General features: G+C 47.6%; 1 protein-coding gene across 8 annotated transcripts in view; it reads left to right on the top strand.

The window, feature by feature from the left end:
* Positions 1 to 20,862, top strand: part of NTM (neurotrimin) — a 972,209-nt gene that overhangs the window by 265,701 nt on the left and 685,646 nt on the right. For 3 of the 8 annotated variants that reach the window (XM_017523229.2, XM_037735988.1, XM_037736002.1), the window contains exon 2: positions 11,026 to 11,145. The exons of the other annotated variants lie outside the window; for them this stretch is intronic. In XM_017523229.2, coding sequence (XP_017378718.1) covers positions 11,091 to 11,145 — 55 coding nt within the window. In that variant the 5' untranslated portion in view covers positions 11,026 to 11,090. The remainder of the gene's footprint in view (positions 1 to 11,025; positions 11,146 to 20,862) is intronic. 8 annotated transcript variants of the gene reach the window in all.

Here is a 20,862-nt window from a genome sequence, read left to right as displayed (position 1 = left end):
TTTCCTGAAGCTGAAATCTCTGGATTCCCCAGTGATTCTAAGAGCAATGCCCTCCTAAATTTGGGGGGACACGTCCTCACAGGTGTACTAGTCAAGAGGTGTGGCCTTCGAGTCACGTTGGTTCGCTGTGGCCAGGGACCGTTGCTTCTCCCGAATTGCTGTCCTCATTGGATGATGCTGGTCTGCCTTCCTCTCCTCTTCTCTCCCGGACTCCATTCCAACATGAATCATCACTCTTTGCCCGATGAGTCTTAAGTTCAGTCTGACTTTCCGATCTAGACTTCCTTGGTTTCTCAGTAAAGACTATTTTACTATGAAAAACTGTAAAAATAACATGACAGCTGGTAGGATGTTTATGAAGACAAAATGAGATTATGTGCCTGGCTCACAGAAAGTCCTCAATAAACAGCCATCATCATCATCATCATCATCTATGTAAGAAGGGTTCTGTTGAGGGATATAAGAAGAGTAATTTATTATTTTCCATTACTGCTATGGTCTCACTAGAGGAAATGAGAAAAAGAATACCTAATTTAAAAAATACTGGGAAATTCTGTTATATAATTTCAAGAAAATATATCTAGAAACTTCTTGGCCTCCTTCTTCTTTAGGGGTTGGTAAATGAATTATTGCTTGGAGACCGGATGACTCCAGTGGAAACTCCTTGTATTTTCCAGGCATTCAGATACTATCAATCATCAATAAGTTACACATGAATTTAATCTACTCTCCAAGATTTCTAGTGTTTTGCTCAGTTCATTGTTCTTGGTGCATGTGGTTTACAAATGTGTAGACACGAAACACCAAGAAGGCTGCCATTTTTAGCTGAGTGAACAACAAACCCTAGATCTTGACTTTTGCAACTATCAACTCTTCTAAAAAGTATTTTTTTAAGTTTGCTTTGTAAAAACAATTTAAATGAAGCTCCTCAAATATGCATTTGTTGAGGATTTACTTTGACAGATACTGTGTAGGTGGTTATTGCAGAATTAATCCTCAATAAATGTTTTTAATAATCATTTGATTTTCATTTAACACACAGTAACCACCACATAAATTCTAGTTGTGTACAGCTAGTTGAAAAACAAGTTGAATAAATACCAACCAGTTATGAAAAACATCTATTGAGAATTAACTACTCATTGTTATCTGCATTCAAACCAACTACACATCTCCCATAGTAAACTTTTAGCAAGATTCCCTGGCAGACACTGTGGAATAAAGCTCATTCACCAGCATTGGTAAGATTCTTGGACAGACTTTCAGCTCTGGTCTAGCACATTTAAATATTTGCTTCCTAGGCTGGGGATCAAAAGATCACAAAAAGCAAAACGGATTCTGCTCGGAAGAGGAGGCTTAGGTCAGCGCATCAGCTATGCTGTTCTGAGGTCAGGGAGCAGTTAGATAAAGGCCCACATGGCCTGAGGTGGCCCCCAGCAGAACTGCCCTTTGTTCTGGTGGCAGACATTCTCCCATTAGAATGCTTAGAATTCAGACACAGGATTGGGGGCGTGTCACTCGAGTTCTAGACTTAAGAATTAACAACTGTGAACTTAAGAAAATGGCAGCCTTTCCAATATCCAGGTCCTCTTCTGTAAAATGGGAGTATAAAAGAAGATTGACCTGATAAGGCTTCTGTGAGGCTCAAATATCCTAAGAATGGACACAAAGGACTTTGCACACTGAGCAGCACACGAATTGCGACATGATCATGGTGATTTTTTCCTACGAGAAAGGGCTTGAGATAACACCCGCAGTTCCTGATGAGGCTTCCTTGGCAACCAGATATACTTACTGTGAAAATCGGTGTACTCAGATTTCCAGCGGCCACAAGCCAGAACAAAGCAAGATGGTGGCCCAGGCCTGGTTCCCTTGGCCTGTGGCCCAGACCCAAGGTCATGCGCAGCTGACAGAGGAACAAGAGGCTACAGGGGCCCAGGCTCACCTCCTGACATGCTCAACTCACTCCCACAGTTGATGTTTTTGGAAGATTGCTGCTCAGCACTGTTGTCAAACACTTAGCAGCACAAGTTGGGGCAAGATGACAGCTAGCCCACCCTACCTGTGGACAGAGGCAGAGCGGGTTCTGGAGTGGGGAGGATTTGTTAGCATCTGGGGCGTGACTGGTCTAGCATGCCCTCCCCTGCCTGTGGGGCAGCGGGACTCAGACCTACTTTCTCAGTGAAAAACAAGCAAACCAGTGAGAATAGACACAGTGGGATTGCTCCCTCCTGCAGTGGGGCAGGAATCTGAGCAAGTCAAGGCACTCCAGACCCTCTGATCAGGAAGTGTGCCCTGGCACAGGTGGCCGTGAGGGCAGTCACCCCTCCGCCTTCAGAAAGCCACTTGGAATGCAACCTGCGCAATTGCCTTCATCCTTTACTGCCCTGCCAGACTGTTTACTGGAGCAACCTTATTACCAATCTCCTAAACATCTCCATAAAACCCACAGATCACAGGCTGTAGCGTGATTACTACCACCGCACTACTCAACGAGCGGCTGCAGTTTCTCCCAGGGACTGGATGAAGCAGGCCTCCTTCACCAAGTTCCCATGGGTGTGCCCAGTCTGGACCACAGAACCAGCTCCAGAAAGGAGAAGACGGGAAAGACAAGACCTTCCTCGCTCCCTCTTTCAGAGTCTTCCCTTCTTAGGGATCTTTTTCTGAAGATATCTTTTTTCTTCCTTTGTTCTCTCAGTCTTGCCTGTCTCCCCCCACCTGCTGTCTCTCGTAGCCTTCAGAAACAGATGGTGGCCCATTGGAAAGACAACCTCCCAGTCCTCCTTGCTTCCACAGGAGGACACATCAGCCAGAGGGCCCTGGGGGAGGGGCAGGCTCAGGTCTCGCTGGCTGCAGCTGCAGAAGAAATCTCTGATGAATTTCAAAACCTGCCTTTGCTTTGGATGTGATCAACAGTCACAGTGGGGCCTCTGTGTTTTACTATATGAACAAGCTCAGAGGGAAAGAGAAAATGCAGCCCCCTGGCTCTGCCTCTCCCCTGCCGCCATGGCTGAGAGGAGGGCACAGAGAAACTGCCTCCGTGCTTTGAGCATGTGCCTGCCCTGAACAGCCCAATCCTGAAAAAGAAGCAAAACAAAGGTCATGCCTTCAGCAGGCAGCTCCACATCAGCTTCACGCAATCCTCGTCTGTGCAAAGTGTGGAATGTTTAGCAGGATGAAAAGGAGAAGCCCGCTTGCTGCTCCTACCCAAGTGCCCAGGGCTGAGAGTGTGGGGCACCCCTGTGTGTAGGGTCCTGGGGGAGCTTCCAGTATGAGAACGCAGATGGGGACCACACCAAAGCACCCCTCAGAGGGCTCCACCCTCGGCCTCTTTACTAGGCTGTCCTTTGGAGGAGTGGATTTCAGAATGACCAGGATGCATTGGTGGTAATAGTTTGGTGAAAGGGGGCTGGAAATTATATAATTCATGCAAGTAAAATTCCTGTCGCAAGTTGTTACAGCCTCCAGCCTTATCAGAAAGGCGGACAGCTGTGCATTGAGGGTGTTTGTTAAATATTTGTTGATTAAGCTCGACAATACCTTCCTCTCCATCAGAAATGATGTGACTGCCTCTTGGCTTCCCTGCCTGTCAGATGGAGAGTTCATTCATTGATTAATTCAACAGATGGACAGCTCTCGTGTGCACGGGACTGTACTTGGTGATGGTGGGAAAACACAACCTTGTTCCTGTCCTTGGAAGGAGGTTTGGTGGGATCGTGGGATTCATTCTTAAAGGTACAAAGTCAGAATCCTCTGGCAACAGGAGAGGCAGGAAGAAGGGATGTCCTCTGCCTTTTCTTTTAGTGGTTGAAGCCTGTTTCACCTAAGGCTTCCTTTCCTAGAATGTCAGAAAAAGCCAGGTGACCCATAAGCTCCCACTGCCAAAGGCATGGCTGATGTCTTTCTGTATGTCCCAGGTAAGCCTGGGAGGAGTGAGGGCACCTCACAGCCACAGGAACTGGTTATAGTGAGAAGTAACCCCCTAGTCCCGACAGGGTTTTTTTTTTCATGAGTCTCAGGGTCTGTCTAATGCAGAGCTTCTCAGAGTCTGGCCTCTGCCAATAGCAGTGGCATCACCCAGTCATATCGTTGGGTGTTTGTCCCCTCCAAATCTCATGCCAGAATGTGACCCCCAAGGTTGAAGTGAGGCCTGGGTGTGAGGTGTTTGCGTCATGGGGACAGATCCCTCATGAATGCATTGATGGGTCCTGGCAGTAATGAGTGAGTTCTGCCTCTGTTAGCTCATATGAGATCTGATTGTTAGAAAGAGCCTGGCACTTCCCACACCTGCTTTTGTTCCTTCTCTCACCATGTGTCACAACCACTCCCCTTGCCTTTCACCATGAGTGGAAGCTCCCTGAGGCCTCACCAGAAGCTGGCATTGCAACAGTGCTTTTATATAGCCTGCGGAACTGTGACCCAAATAAACCTCTTTTCTTTATAAATTACCCAGTCTCAAGTATTCCTTTATAGCAATGCAAAATGGACTAATCCATCCAGCTACTCAGAAATGAAAAACCCCAGGCCACATGCAAATGCACTCAGTTGGAAACGCTGGGCCTGGGGCTTGCACCTGTGTTTCCCTAGGTCCCTGCTGGTCCTCAGGCATGCTCTAGCGCACTGCATCTCATGTTAAGCTGCATGTTGGAATCACTTAGAGAGTTTTTAGAAACAGGAGTGCAGGGTCCCACTCTCAAGGATTCTGATGTGATTGGCTTGGGATATGACTTAGGTATGGGGGGTTTTCAAGTCTTCTGAAGTCATTCTTGTGAGCAGCTGAAGTTAAGAACTACTGGCTTAGTATCTGACAGCTCGGCTGTTAAGAAAAGTGGGGCTCCCATCCTTACCCTACACCCGAGCTATCCTTCGTGTTTGCTGGAATTATTGGCAATTTCCAGGCACTTGCTCCATTATCCAGGAGAAGATGATAATTAGTAGCCCCTAATCTGCTATCTTCCTCCTTCCTTTTTGGAGACACCTCACAGAAAAACAGGAAACCTGAAACAAGGCAAGGTCAGCAACAGCCTCCAGGGCTCCCAGAAACACAGGGAAGTCTCTGGCTTGGTTCTGCGCAGGAGGCTGCTCTTGGCTGCTTCGCTGTGAAAGACACAGATGGGAGGCTGTGGGCTTGGCCTGCTGGTGTCCATTCCCCACTCAGAAATGGTGGAGAAAGTGGGGTGGGCTGGCTGGGAGGACAGTTGAGATTCCCTAGATGTTTAGCACATTGTTCTGTCTGAATATGGAAATTAATAAATATGCTCACTGGAATGAAAAGAAAAATTTCCTACCCAGCCAAGCACTGTGTGAGGCAATGAAGGAAAAGGAAAAGTGCTGCTCAGAGGAATTCTAGTCTTCACTGGAAGACTCAGAGCAGCATAGAAACAGTGCCTTCCTGAAATGCTAGGACCAAATCCATCATCCATCTGGGCATCTGCTCCATCCCACCATTGAACCTGTGGCCTAGGTCCTGGGAGGCCCTCAGCCTGGGAAGGAATGGAAGGGCAGATGAGGGACAGCCTAGACCCGTGGTTGGTTCTCCCTGCTTCTCCTTCATTTGAGACTCTTGCCTGACATTTTCCTGGGCCTCAGTATCCCCACCAGTGAAGTGACAGTGACAGACCTCACACTCCAGGGTGTAGAGGTGACATGGTTGGCAAAGGGAGAAGGCTTTGCATTCCAGCAATGTTTTATGCAAGGAAAGAAAAGACCACAGAGAAAAAAATCTCAGAGATTCCTCTCCATACCACCACCGTCCCAGCTGGGGGCTGACTGGAAAGAAGATTTTAAATCCACCCACACTGTCTTTTAAAAAGACTTGCCTAAAAATACTGCACCTCTAGATGACCCCACTTCATTTCTCCACCTAAAAAGACACAGAAGCAACTCTTCCCTTCTTTTCCTTCCTGTGATGCAGCATGCGCTGTGAGGAGTCACCGCTGCATCCAGTGAATAACTGCAGGCATTGAGGAGCCGTCCTCCCAGCGGCGGGGCTAGCCTTGGGACTTGACATAAATCCTTGAAAGACGCTAAGGAGAAGGAGTTGGAGGATTGGCTACCTGTAGCCTGCGTCTCAAAGATACTGCTACAGGTCACAGGGGGCAGAGCTCCTGCTGATGGGTTTTCTGGTTCTGGTTTAGACAAAGGAGGAGGGCGGGGCATGAGAGCCCAGTGGGAGGAGGAAGGGGCACTACCTCATTCTGCACCTACGTGCTGACTCCTGGTTTTTCACCCTGTTTTTCTTTTCCTGAAGCCCCAAAAGTCTTCAGAGAGAGTGTTTGAGACACAGCTAGTCTAGGTCCAGGTTTGGAGTAAGCATGTAACTGTCACTATAAACACTTTCCAGGAAGATGACCCACTTCTGCAGAAAGCACTGGAAACCTGGAATCTGTCCTTTTCTAGTTTGGCCAAGTCCTCTGTGCTCCGTGCGCCGCCATGGTGGCCCAGCACTGTTGCTCAGCTCTTGGAGGCTGAGGAGCGTCCCTGGTTCTGGAACTGAGGGGTAACCAAGTGCTTCTCCGCACTCACTGTTAGCGGGAGAAGGCGGGCCTGGAGAAGGACAAACTCTTCAAATGAAACCGACATTGAGCAGTTGAGCTGTTTCCACTTGTGGGTTTACAGTGGCCCTATAAAGACCAGCCAAAAAAAAAAAATTCATCGAGATGGGTCAGGTGAGGGGAGCCTTGAGTGGAGGCCCGGAGTCAAGCTGGCACTGGCCCAGTCTGAGAGTTAGGGTTCTGAGCCCTTTGAAGTGGCAAGCATCTGAGGCCAGCCTTAGATTCGGGGAAGGTCAGCGGGGAATTCCATTGCAGAAGAACTCTGCAGTGCAAGAAGGGAGAAAAATAAGGCAAGCTTTCCCTGGCATAGAGGAATGGAGGGCCAAGCGTGGACCAGTGTTTTTTGGGTTTTTTGTTTGTTTGTTTGTTTTTTGAGACAGAGTTTCACTCTTGTTACCCAGGCTGGAGTGCAAAGGCATGATCTTGGCTCACCGCCACCTCCGCCTCCTGGGTTCAGGCAATTCTCCTGCCTCAGCCTCCTGAGTAGCTGGGACTACAGGCACGCGACACCATGCCCAGCTAATTGTTTGTATTTTTAGTAGAGAGGGGGTTTCACCTTGTTGACCAGGATGATCTCGATCTCCTGACCTCGTGATCCACCTGCCTCAGCCTCCCAAAGTGCTGGGATTACAGGCATGAGCCACGGCACCCGGCCCGGACTCGTGTTTTTAATGCTGCATATCAGCAGGCACCTGCTCGCAAAAGGCCAGCCTCTTCTTGGAAGCTTTTGTTGAAGGTCTCCACCAATCCCAGGTTTTTTTCTTTGTGTTGTTCTTAGCACCAAAATAGAAGACACTTAACCTCCATCCCCTCAGAGTACCCCATGCCTATCTCTAGGTCTTGTCAATAGGATGCTATAGTACAGCTCAGCACCTTCTCATCCATGTGCCTTGCCAGGACATAGGGAGGTGGGCATCGTATCTCTTATCTATGTAGTCCCAGCACTATCTCAGCATATCGCAGTAGTGTGTATAGAGCCACCATCTCTTATCTGCAAATTCCACATTCACAAAGGTCTGGAAACCTCAAGCTTTCTTATAACTCATTTTGCAGCAAGCCCCAGGCTAGGTGTTGTGAAGGGTTGCAAAGTCAAAATGTAGAAAGAGCAGACTCGAACACATGGCAAAACAGAAGAGAATCACAGGGCAAGGCTGGCAGCAAAGCTGTTGAGTATGAGGGGGAGAGTGAGACATGAGTGAGACATTCTGAGATGAGCTCTGGGAAGACCTAAGGGGCCAGGTGATGCTTAATCTGGGTTTAAATTGCAGATAAGCTTTGCGAAGATAAAGGGGTGGGAGATAATCTTGGGACAACATGGTTTTCTATTTCCCTAACTACTTATAGACATATTCCTCTCTTTCCATTACATTTTCAAGCTCCCCCAGGGCTGGGATCTCAGTCCCATTTCTTCCGTTCCATCCTCTGTATGTAGAACATACCGTCAACTCTCAGAATTCTCCTATTCAATAAGAAATTATTCTGGGACTTACACATAGAATGTGCTTGAGAAGATCTCTTGAATGAATAAGAACTTAAGGGCCTATAATTTTTTTTTGATTCATAAACTTTATTTTTGGAGCAGTTTTAGGTTCCAGTAAAATCAGGGGAAAATACAGAGCACTCCCACAGACCCCTTTTCCCTCCACCCACAGCCTCCCCCACCGTTGACATTCCACGCCCACGTGGTGATCTCTTATATCCATGCACCTACATGGACGCCTCATTTTACTGATGCCCGTTTGTCCTTGCGTTCTCTCTTATTCGAGAGTAATAGAGGAGGCATACGAGCATGGTCTCTTTCCTCCCAATACTTAGAGGTTCCTGGTCTGCTGAGAAACTTGCCCATATGCAAAGCCGCAGAGCAGAGACAGCAGGATCGCAAGCTTTAAAAGGTGTAAGCAGCTGGGCGCAGTGGCTCACACCTGTAAGCCCAGCACTTTGGGAGGCTGAGGTGGACGGATCACCTGAGGTTAGGAGTTCGAGAACAGCCTGGCCAACATGGCAAAACCCTGTCTCTACTAAAAATAGAAAAAATTAGCCGGATGTGGTGATAGACACCTGTAATCCCAGCTACTCAGGAGGCTGAGGTAGGAGAATCACTTGAACCAGGGCGGCAGAGGTGGGCAGTGAGTTGAGATTGTGCCGCTGAACTCCAGCCTGGGGTGACAGAGTGAGAATTCATCTCACTTAGAAAAAAAGGTGTAAGTACTCAGAAGTCAGAGAGAGCATCCCTGCATCCCTGTGCAATAGAGGAAGACTTGTAAGAACAGATATTAAAGATGGAAAAGACCTCTGGGATCAGTCCCCTCCCTCGGGGTACAGAGCAGAGGAAGTATTCATGAAACTGTTGCCTCTGATTTCTCATTGGCTGACCACAGTCAAAGCCACGCATTTTTCACCAGCTCCCAGGGCAGCTGAGGCCAAGCAGTCTCTTCTCCGGTGAGTGTGGCCTCAAGAACAGAGGTCCTGACACCACCAGACCTTAAAGTGTTTTGCTCTTTACAGTTTGCAAAGTACATTTAAAGGATGGTTGCAGCCCACCACATCCTAGTGGGGTATGCAGGGTGCTTTGGGGTCCTCACATCTCACAGGTGAGAGAACTGCGGGGAGGAAGAGGACAGCTGTCCATCACACTGGGTGAGGCAGTGGAGCCAGACTTGGTATGTTGGGTCCTCTGCCCAGACGGGGGATTCACTTCAGGGTCCTCTGGCCACTGCTTGTGATAATGCCAGATCAATTACATTTAGTTTAACATCCATAACAGGAAAAAAAGCAGTCATCCTTCTGAAGTGTGATGTTTTAGTTTATGTATAGCAAGAAACATTTCTGAGTCAAATACTCTTAGGAAAAGTCTAAGCATAGATCTTTTTTTTTTTTTTTTTTTTTTTTTTTTTTTTTTTTGAGACAGTCTTGCTCTGTCGCCAGGCACCAGGCTGGAGTGCAGTGGCGCAATCTCGGCTCATTGTAACCTCCACCTCCTGGGTTTAAGCAATTCTCCTGCCTCAGCCTCCCAAGTAGCTGGGACTACAGGCATGTGCCACCATGCCCGGCTAATTTTTGTATTTTTAGTAGAGATGGGGTTTCATCATGTTGGCCAGGATGGTCTCGATCTCTTGACCTCATGATCCACCCGCCTCTGCTTCCTAAGCTCACAGGCGTGAGCCACTGCACCTGGCCTGCATAGATCTTTACCTTGAACCCTCTCCAAGTTTTTAATATACCTAATGTGGTTGGGACGCAGCATTTCCCAACAATATTTGACTGTAATTCCATTTCTGGCAGAGCATCTTGATTGGAAAACTCTTTGGGCGATGCAGCAACAGAATTGGTCTAACAGGGGACACATGGATGCTTTTCTCTCCAGGGCTCAGCTCTAAGCTGTCCTCCTCAGAAAGGCTCAGAGGAGCTTGGAGGAGGAAACACGGAAAACTGAAATCTCTAAGAAGAGGCTAAAAGGAACTGAGTTATTCAGGCATAGTAAGAAGAAGACACTGGCAGGACATTGAAATTGATTTTCCAATATGTGAGCATGTGAAGGTTTCGCTGCATAGCGTGGTGTGGCGAGGAGCTGTTCTTGCAAGTAGCATGCTTAGAGCCTGGCTTTCCTGCAGCTGAAAGGACTGAATCAGTCGGCCACAAGGAGCTTGCTGCCTGAGGACAGGGAGCCTCTGGGGCCAGGAGCCAGGCAAGGCGGGAGCTCAGCATTTCAGGGTTCTCAAAGGATCCCCTAGGACATGGGTGGGCCAGTTTGCATCCTGCATTGAGGCCGGGGACTCAACACGATGACCCATGCAGGTGGTTGTTGGCCTCAGGGTGCTGCAATAATGAGGCTTTCTGTAGAAGCAGGTCTGAAAGACAGATGCTGCAGGATGAAGTGGGGATAGAGATCTTGGGTGAATTCATTCACACCCCGACCAGAAGGGCTGAGGGGGGGAGGGTAAGGGAGGGAGAGAGGAGGGAGACTCAGAGCATGCCATTTGAAAGAGTCCCGAAGCCACCAAGTGGAAAGTCGCCCTGTGGGGAGCTGACCTTCCTCCCTCCTCCTGAGAGGCACCAGCTGGCGCTGACCCTGGGTCCCATCTCTGCGGCCTGTGAGAAAAGAGGTGAAAAGCAGCTCCTCCTACCTCAAAACCTTGCTGCCCACATCTGAGGGCTTGTCTTGATCTCTGGGTCTGTGCACCCCTCCTCATTCCTTCCTGACCTTTCATCCATGAAGCAGGTACAGATGGTGTGGGGCTAGGGTGGTGAAGAGGGACAGGAGCTGCAAAGAAACAAAAGGAAAATAATGCAGAGAGGCCAGGCCCTGGGGATGGGCTACTTGCAAAATCCTGAGTTTCATTAAATATAGAAAGGTAGGATGAAAAAATAATATTCACTCATTGTTACAGTTTCAAAGTAGGAAGCTGGCCTTGATTTCAAAGAACTTGTGTGTAATGCGGTGCATGGCTTTCTCTTCTGTCTCTTTTTATAGGTAAGTGACATTTCATTCTGCTCATCCCCAAGGCAAAGTTGGATGTTTTTAAAGTGGAAAAAAAAATGAGCGGAAAAAGAAACGGGGAAGGTGGGAAGAGGTGGAAATGGAAGGGCACAGGTAGGTGCACGCTCAATTCTTCATCTTTTGCACGGACTGGTGGGGGGTCTTCCCCCGAGATTCAGTGGAGAATCCTTCCCTCAGGACGGAAGGTCGGGGCGGTGACTGTGGCTTTTGAGGTGATGATGCCTTTGCTCTTTGAAAGGGGTTTATCCTGGCACACAATGGCCATCGCTTTGGCTAAGAGGTCTTTCCCGGGTGAAGTTTCAAGTCAGAAACGATTTGGGGTTTTGCACCCTAATGCTATGTGTCAGTTACATTGTTGTGAGTTGGTCCTAGAGGAAGCAGGGAAAAGTGCTCTGGAGAGCCAGAATTAAAACAATCCAGAAGAAAAATCAAGAACAAGGAAGAATGACATTCCTGCCGTGGTCAGGCAGTAAATGGCATGGAAATTTCTGGACAGAAGGGAGGTTTGTGGGAAAACTGAGATTTTGTACCTTAAGAATTTTTTACTCAATTCGAAGGTCTATGTAACTACTGTCAATGTATTTTTCTGTTCCCGCCTGCTCGCCGAGGCTGAAACACCGCTGATTTTCTCTTTAGCATGAGGCAGAGTAGCTTTCTAAAAGAGTTGGGGGCTGGTTTGTCATTGTAGTCACTGCACCTTTTCTTGGTCAGTCAAGAAAGGTATTTTGAAGTTCCAGACTAGTTTCAGCTTTCTACTGCTCTTAAATATAATTGCTTTCCCCTAAGAGGAGAGTGAAAATGCTCTTTTTTTTTCCCTGTGAGTTGCCAACAATCCACTGATGTAATTGACTGATGGCTCTGTCCCACATGTATTTGTTATTTTCTTTGAGAGAGAGAGAGAAACGTAAAACATTCTATTTAACAGCCGACAAATCCAGACTGGAAACAAAACTCAATTCGGCAAAAATATTTAACATTTGCAGTCTTATGTCCAATTAAAGGAGATCAACAGAATGAAGTGGGGGCTTGGCTAGCAGAAAAGGAAAAAAGACAAAAACAATCTCGACTTCAACACTATGTCTAAGGCCTCAGAGGAAATGCTCTCTCTCACACATGTGAGAGACAAACCTATAGGAAAACCCTTTCAGAAATCTTCAAAAGAGGCAAAAGTACTAGAATTTGTTATTGAAATAGTTTAATTCTCTTTCTATAATTTGAATACACAGATGTCCTTTCAATCTTCCTCCCCTCACTTTTAACAAAGAGGAGGATAAAAGAAAACTCAAAACCCAGCTTCCCCCTCTAAATCAGAAAAAGTGTCATCGTATACGGAAAATCACAAAGCGTCTCTTTCCATGATGTCATGTCGCACTCCGGTGGTCTTTTATTTCCTCCGAAGACACTGTGACTCGTGTCACATTTTCACGGCTGCAGACACACCTGGGAATGCTTCTTGGTATTTGCCCTGCATAATGGGGAGAATTAAGCTGCCATCCGTCTGGCTCCCAGCCCAAGCAAGGGCTGTACACCACCCCCACCCTGCTTTGAAAGGGAAAAATATCTGCAAACGGGAAGCACTCCTAGAAGCTGCCCAACGTGGCAATAAGAAACTGGGTTCCCAGCCGCGTGGCTTCCTGCAGTCCTTCTGCCACGTCAAGGCCTGTTGATTGAGGTTGATGGAGTCACTGATTTCGCGGGAACATGCGTGTCTTTCTGAGTGTATCCACAGAATAAGGGCTGCAATATAACTTCTTCCTGGTCTTGAGGTCCTCCTGCCTTTTTTGCATAGGGTAGGCTTTGTGTGGATGGAAAGGGACGGCCTTTCCTCCTGGTTCCCTGCGGACCTCAGAGCTTGCCTTGTCAGCTTGGGGCAGGGCACGCTGAGGGGCCCAGCTTATTGTGATGGATGAAGGCAGTCCCTCAGAATTTCCCATTAATAAGGAGGTAATTGAGTATATGTTAATTTTACAAGGACATTTTCCACAGAGTATATAAGTACATGGGATATATTTGAATAGTTTTAATATGCTATGATTCTCGGAACCATCGGAATGAAATTCTATTTGCACCTACCTAATAAGCAACACATTCCCCAGCACCACGGGGCCTGGTGGAAAAGAGGACAGAGGGGTAGTGTTTATACACACCCCCAAACACGCAAACGCTGCCACGCGCTCACACACACATGCACATTCTTACCTGCATACTCACAGAGCTGCGATTTTACCTTTGAAAGGTGACAAGGAGCAAAGATATTTTTCAGAATCAGTATTGTTTCCAAGATACATGTGTCCTGTTTCATCACCCTCATTGCTCACCAAACGTCTGGCCCATCGCCGCGTTTAACTTCACAGCTTGACTGTGGAAGGCGCCAGGCTCTTCATTTGCTTGGAATCCATCGATCTGGCTGTCTCCCTAGTGCCAGTGCCCCAGGTTGGCACAGTTAATCATCTTGGGGCCAGCATTGATCCCTCTTATCCATTCTCCTCTCTGCCTCTGGTCCTAAACTTCCTTGACCCTCTGTCTGTCTACAGCAGGGGCCGGACCACTGGGAGGGTTTCTGCTTCTCAGCTCTGGTTCTCCAGGTTTGAGGGTGCAGCAGTGAGTGTGAGGAAGACTGCGTGCAGCGCCTCTAGCAGAGATGGGAACAAAGACGTGTGTGGTCTTCAGCAGCAAGTCATGTTGTCCTTCCTGCCCTTGCCAGCCCTGCCAAAGCTGGCTTTGGGGCATGCTAAGATTCCCACCCTCTCTTTGAACAAAAATGTTTTTGTTACCTTTTTTTATTAGCTAAGGCTTACTAAGTGTCAGACACCTTACTAAACAATACACAAACACACACAGAGAGATTTATCTTATTTTCAAAGCAGTCCTGTGATACTGGTTTTATCATCCTCCTCTGACAAACAAGGAAATCCAGGCTTAAAGGGATGAGATAATTGGTCCAAGCTCACATGACCTTGAAGCTTGAATTTGAACTTGTGTTTGTCTGACTACAATACCTGTGCACTTAGCTGCTTTGGCATGAACATCCCACCCCAAAAGGGCAGAGGGTGACAGGAACGGAAAGTCTTTGGACTACCCTGCGCTCTCTCCCCTCTAGCTGTGAAGATCAACCAAACTCTTGACTGCTGGGCCTCTCTGCACAGGACTCCGGTGGAGCCAGCACAGGGAGGTGACAAAGAGCTGGACCCAGATTTAGAAGAACCCAGTTTGAGGCCTGCATCTGCTGCCAATTTGCTGTGCGTCCTTGGGCAATTTATTAAATTCTCTGAGCCTCTCAACATGGGGACAGAGGCACGTTGGTATAATACTACGTAAGCTTAGCCAGAGACCAGGTACCTATAAAAGGAGGCTCTGACAATATTTAATAATTATAATTACTTGAAAAAATCCCTTTCACCCTGGCCTTCCAAATTTCTGAATCTAGTTCTTGATTTTTCTAATGAGGTCTAGAATTTTTGCCAACGCAAGGAACAGTTCTTGGCAGCTTTCTGCATCTTTACTTCCTTTCAATACCAGGCCTAGTGGAGAGCAAAATTAACCTGCCAATCACTCAGAGGCGTATGGGCCCCAGGAAATTAAATTCCCCCTCTCTCCAGCTGTCTATCCCCAGTGCCAGGTACCAAATGAACGCGCGTGCCGTACGTTGCGGTTCCCGTGTCTTCTTCCTATATGTTAATCTGATAATTTTAGTCAAATAAACCAAGTAGATTTGAGATGTAGTTCATTATCCCCAAAGTCAAGAGGCTATAGAACACACTTAGTCAGAAGGAAACCACCGCTCTCTTCATTTTTTTTTTTTTTTAAGATTTTAGTATTTTCTTTTTCCAGCAACATTTAAAAGCCACTCTTTTACATCCATTGCCATCTTTGAATGACGGACAGTAAAAAGGGGCGATTGTCACTCAGAGAAGCTAAACAAAGGGGTTAGGATCCCCTGCCCATCCTCACGTGTGGCTGACTTTGAACTCCTGGAGCCCATATCCTCCTCACTTCTGTTAGGTACCAGAGACAGAACCCACAGACCTGCTTCTGCAGCCACGGATGGGTACCCAACAAGCCTTAGGGAGATCCGTGCTCCAAATGCCATCTGTGTTTGCCAGTGGCATTCGCACGTTCCCTCCTGTCCCTCAGGGAAATTAAGAAGGGATCTCCTCTCAAGGCTGACACCTGGAGACAGCGGCTTCCTCCCACCCATCCTTCCCACACCTCATCTCTGGAGTGAGTTATCTTAATCCTGACATTTGCCCAGCCATTCAGAGTGTAAATCTTTTTGTACTTCAGAGTAAAAAATATTTTGGGTACACAGTGATTGCATTGATGTGAAAAACCAAGTAGAGATCCCTGGCAAGGGAAGGATAAAGAGCTTTGTCCATACTATTTGACCACTGTTATGGCTGAAAGGGTTCTTTCCGAAATTTACATGTTGAAGTCCTGACCTCCAGTAATTCAGAAGGTGACTGTATTGGGAGATACTTAAAGAGGTGATTAGGGTAAAAAGAGGTCATATGGCTAGGTCCCAATCCAGTATGACTGGTGTCCTTATCGGAAGAGATTGGGGCGGGGCGCAGTGGCTCGCGCCTATAATCCCAGCACTTTGGGAGGCTGAGGCGGGTGGATCACGAGGTCAAGAGATTGAGACCATCCTGGTCAACATGGTGAAACCCTGTCTCTACTAAAAATACCAAAATTAGCTGGGCATGGTGGCGCACACCTGTAGTCCCAGCTACTTGGGAGGCTGAGGTAGGAGAATTGCTTGAACCCAGGAGGCGGAGGTTGCGGTGAGCCTTGTCATTGCACTCCAGCCTGGGAAACAAGAGCAAAACTCCGTGTCAAAAAAAAAAAAAGATTGGGACACAGCTTACAGGGAGGAGAGCTCATGTGAAGACACAGAAAGAAGGCAGCCATCTGCCAGCCAAGGAGAGCGCCTAAGAGGAAACCCACGCTGCCGACACATTGATCTTGAACTTCTAACCTGCAGAGTGTGAGGAAATAAATTTCTGTTGTCTAAGCTACCCCGCCTATGGTATTTTGTTATAGCATCCCTAGAAAACTAACAAAGTCACAAAATGAATTCAGCTAGACTCAGTCCCAACATCTGGGAACAAGCTGAACTGGCCATGGGCCATGGAAAGGAGGCAGACTTAAGAGACAAATTTTCGCTCCACCATATTTTGCCTAACTACTATCAAGTTCCCATGTTGATCCCCAGTTTTCTTATCTATACAATGGTTATGATATATATCTCATTGCTGTTTTGAAAATTAATTGAGATAAGGAACAATAAATATTTTAAGACACACATTGCCCAATATCCAGCTCTGCTAACTCTTACTACTTCTCTTAATGGTCATAGGAATACAAATAAACAGTACATGTGATGTCGTAATGTGCAGTATATACCAGGCTACATAGTCACTATGGTCACTGCATCAGTGTGGTGTTTTCTTTTGTTTTGTTTTTTCTCCTAGTAATTGGAGATAATACATTAGTTCTGAGGACTCAAAGCCCAGGGCTATTGAATTCCTCAACCTACAGTCAAGTGACTGAGTGAGGCCTGCCCTCCACCCTTCATCTTGCCTATCACTCCTTAGTTCTCAGCGTTACTGCCTTGGGAGAAGCATTGACTTAGGATATGGCTCGTAAGATGTTTACACCCTGCCCCTGCGCCTGCCTCCTGTCTTGTAATTGCCAGAGGGTTCCTCTATTTCAATGAAACTTACAGTTACGAACAGCTATGGCCAGACTCAAGGATTCACGTCTAATGACTAACTTCACTGAGGAGGAGACTGTTGACAATAAACACATAATACACAGCAAACACACAAGGCATTTCGAGGATAGGAAGCCACCTGTCTGCCCCAGCCTGGCCTACTCCATTAGAGCCCTGCTTATAATCACCCCTCCCAGAACAGTGAGTCCCAGAATGAAGACACATACTTGACAAACACATCCAATTCTGACATCCTGAGATGGGAGTTGCCCATGATCTCCGGGCAGAGGTTGATTGAAAACCAAGTAGCCCTGGATGGCATTCCCATAGTGCCCCATCCACAAGGTCCTCAGCCTCTCTGGTCCACAAATGGATGGGATAGATGCAACAGAGACAGCCAGGCTCCTGGTGAACGATTCACAAAGCTGCACTCACTAAAGGCTGGTGACACACTAGCACTCCGGCGGGATGACTTACCAGGGAGGAGCGCATTCTTCTCCAGCTGTGGCTGGGATCAACATTTCTGGAAGGTGAGCTATTGATCAGTTCCTGGGTAAATAAAGATCCTGGCCTCACATGTGAGAGATTCAGCGCTGCACATTGGGGTCTGGGGCCATGCAATGATGTCCACGGAGCTGATTTGGAGGCCTAGGGGACCCTAGCAGAGGGGAGTGCTTTGGCTGGCCCCTTGCTCCATGCCATGGCCTTGGTCCTCTTGATCATGCTGTAAGGAAGTAAGTGGGTTTTGGGGATGGCTTATTGGATCTTGCCATCCCACCTCTGTGCCCTACCTGGGATTCTTTCATTTAAAAGCTCCTTTTGCCCCTAAAGAGGAGGACCCCGATGCTGGGCAGAATCTACAAAGCCCTGTGGGTCCTGGCCTCTGCTTGCTCTCCAGCTCTGCTCTTCTGTGGGTTGTTCTTGTTCCAGCCACATGGGCTTTGTGGTAGTCTTTCTTTTTTTCGAGATGGAGTTTTGCTCTTGTTGCCCCGGCAGGAGTGCAATGGCGTAATCTCGGCTCACTGCAACCTCCGCCTCCTGGGTTTAAGCGATTCTTTTAACTCAGCCTCCTGAGTAGCTGGGATTACAGGCATGCACTACCACACCCAGCTAATTTTTTGTATTGTTAGCAGAGATGGGGTTTCTTCATGTTGGTCAGGCAGGCTGGTCTCAAACTCCCTACCTCAGGTGATCTTCCCACCTCGGCCTCCCAAAGTGCTGGGATTACAGGCGTGAGAAACCGCGCCCAGCCTGTGATAGTCTTTATTCCTTCTTCTTAGAAAGCACTTCTGCTCCCTCTGTGCCTGGGTGACCCTCAGTACCCTTAATAATTCAGTCCCAGACCCTTCCTTGGGAAAGCCTTCCTGATCCCCAGGCTGGAGGCTCACACTTGAATCACCCTTTTTCTTCCGTACATTTGTTTTGCTTTGTATGTAAGCGTTCAATGGTGATCTGATTCCAGCTCCCCGGTAGGATAGCAGCCCCATGACAGCAGGTGATACACCTGCTTTTGCCCCCAGTGAGCTTCCCAGAACCTGGAATCACATGAGTACTAATCCTGGTCTTGGAGGGACCCAGAGAAAGTTTTCTGCCTTACAGCAGTGGGCAAGTGTTTGGTCCCATGCTTGTCTCAAGAGGAATAGTCCAGGAGGGAGACCTCCCTGAGCAGTTCTCGAGACCTTGAGGGCTTCTCACGCTGACCTCACCTTAGAACCATGGAGGAGCGTTTAAGCCCATGAACTCCCTCCCCGCATGCCTGAGATTCCAACTCAAACAGTCTGGGTGGGCCTGGTCATCCTCAGGTGCCTCTTCTGTGCTGCCAGAATTGGGACCCATTGCCTGGAGACACCCCCTCTTCCCACTGCGGGGTTTTGATTAGTTGAACTCCAAAGGCACCTTTCTTCCAAGTTCCTAGTCACAGTTGCTACACACTGTGCAATCCATTTCTAGTGCCTTGTGCCGCTTCAGCCTCATAATGATGAGAGATAGCTTTTGTCGTGCCTATTTTGTGGTTGAGAAGCTGCAGCCAGGGGAGGTTAAGTATCTTGAACAAGGTCTTGCAACTTGCATGAGAAGAGGCAGGATTTGAACACATGCCAATGGAACGCAAGCCTGGGCTGTTCGTTTCTTTATTGTGTCACCTTACCTTCTCGTGGCAGAGGACTTTGGAAGCACTTTGTGTCGTGCATGTATGTGGGCGTGCATATCTACCCCTCTATCTGTGTGTTTGTGTATATCTACCTCTCTGTGTATCTGTAAATATCTTCTACAGCATTTGCTATCGGCAATGTCTGGACATTCCTAAGGAAGGTTTCCCAAGTAGTACTACTAACTAGGAGTGGAGATTAAAAAAATCCTTGATTATTTGTGGCAAGTCCCTACAAGTCCCTAAGTGCTTGGGCTGTGCCCCTTCACCTGCTTGTAGCTTTAAGTGGAGAAAGGACAGCACCTGTGTGGCCACAACAAGCTCTCCTGGCCCTTTCCCTGTTGGACAGGAGCAAGAGCGGAAGTGTAGGGAGTCTGAAGCAGAGACTTAGGATGACTCATATCTTCCCCCTTCTAATCCCCAATTTCGGACAAACATGGGACCCAGAAGTGAGTGAGGGAATTAAATTAAGGAACACAATTTCTCCCTGTCATTGAACTCTGACTAATGAGTCTATTTCTGGGTAATAAGAAGGAGCAGGAAGTGACAAGGCAGTGTAATGAATTAGTGGCCCAGAACCTCGTTAGTCAGAATAATCTTTCCACGAAAGATAAATGATGCAAACATTAATTATAAAGCCAGGGTGGAAATGCATCCCATTATTTGGCTTCCTAAGAAATCTATCCCAGTTATTATGAGGCATTTCAAACAACAACAACAATAATAATAAGGTAAGGCTCAGTGAGAACTTTCGCCCCTGGGGAGACTTGCTCCACTGGTGGTGGCCGGTAGGGGGAGCACAGAGGACAAGCTCTGCTTTCAAAAGGGGCTGGAGCTCGGGGAAGTGGCCATGCCCCTCTGGGTTTTGTTCCAGAAAAGATGTGGTCGCGTCTCTGCCCCAGCTTCTCTGCGCCCTGTAGGGTTGGTCACTCAGGGCAGTCCACTCTAGTCATCAAGATTCAGGTGAGGTGAGGAATTTAACTAGAACATTCCCTCCATTCAAAGAGAGAGAGATGGGGGTGGGGGGAGGGGGAGAACAAGGCTGGGGGTTTTCCAGGAATTCCAGCATCTTAAAAGGGGTCAGAGATCAAAGCCATGGAGGAAATCAAGGTTAAGAGGCCAGGCTCTGGAATCAGCCGCACTGAAACCCTGGCTCGGCATGTTTTGAAAAGCCCCATAGTCCACTTCTCCCTCTGAGAATTGGTGGAGAGCAGAAGCACCTGGTTAAGGAGGTGTTTTATGAGCATCAAGTGAGGTGTGCATGTAAGATACTCGGCATCCATTAAGTGTTCCATGGATGCCATTGCTAATGTGTTTTTAATGCAGAGGGAGGGTTGTAGAGCTGGAAGCCATGTTGCGGACATTGAAGGAGGCTCCCTTATTGCACAGGTGAGGGGGGAGAGCAACGTCAATCAGCAATTCAGCCATGGGGGCACCAAGGCTCTGGCTTCCGGATCAGGTGAGGGTCTGTCATCTAAGGCTGTTTTCGTAGCCTGGATTGTTGGTCACAGCACAGAAGGAGGGTGGCGAGGGAAAGGGAGGAAGCTAAATCAGTCTTAAGAAATGTGATTGCTGAGACCATTCCTCAGGAGAACAAATAAACCAGAATTAAGAACTATAAAAAAAAGTCTCCTGCAGTGCCATGGTAATAAACTTGTCCGTGACTTCACGGCATAGAGGGTCCCAGCTTCTGAAGATTTGAGCTGTCTGTTGCCTGCAAAGGGGTTGGGGAAGTCTTTTGCTGAAGGGAGAGAAGTTTGAAGCGAAGATGCTGGCGCTCTCTGGAGTCTCCTTCCAGGTGGCATCCGATTGAAGCGGAGGTTGGGAGCTGCTTTTGTTTTGAAGGCTTTGTTGGTGTGTGACTGGCAACTCTTGGTAATGAAAGAAGAAAAAACAATTAAGTGGAAATGAATTTTAATTCTCTGACTTCTCATTTGTAGGCTATTAAAAT

This window comes from Cebus imitator, unplaced genomic scaffold (genome assembly GCF_001604975.1).
Source record: "Cebus imitator isolate Cc_AM_T3 unplaced genomic scaffold, Cebus_imitator-1.0 Scaffold0, whole genome shotgun sequence".
Taxonomy (NCBI): domain Eukaryota; kingdom Metazoa; phylum Chordata; class Mammalia; order Primates; family Cebidae; genus Cebus; species Cebus imitator.
This window is presented reverse-complemented; position numbering and strand designations above follow the sequence as displayed.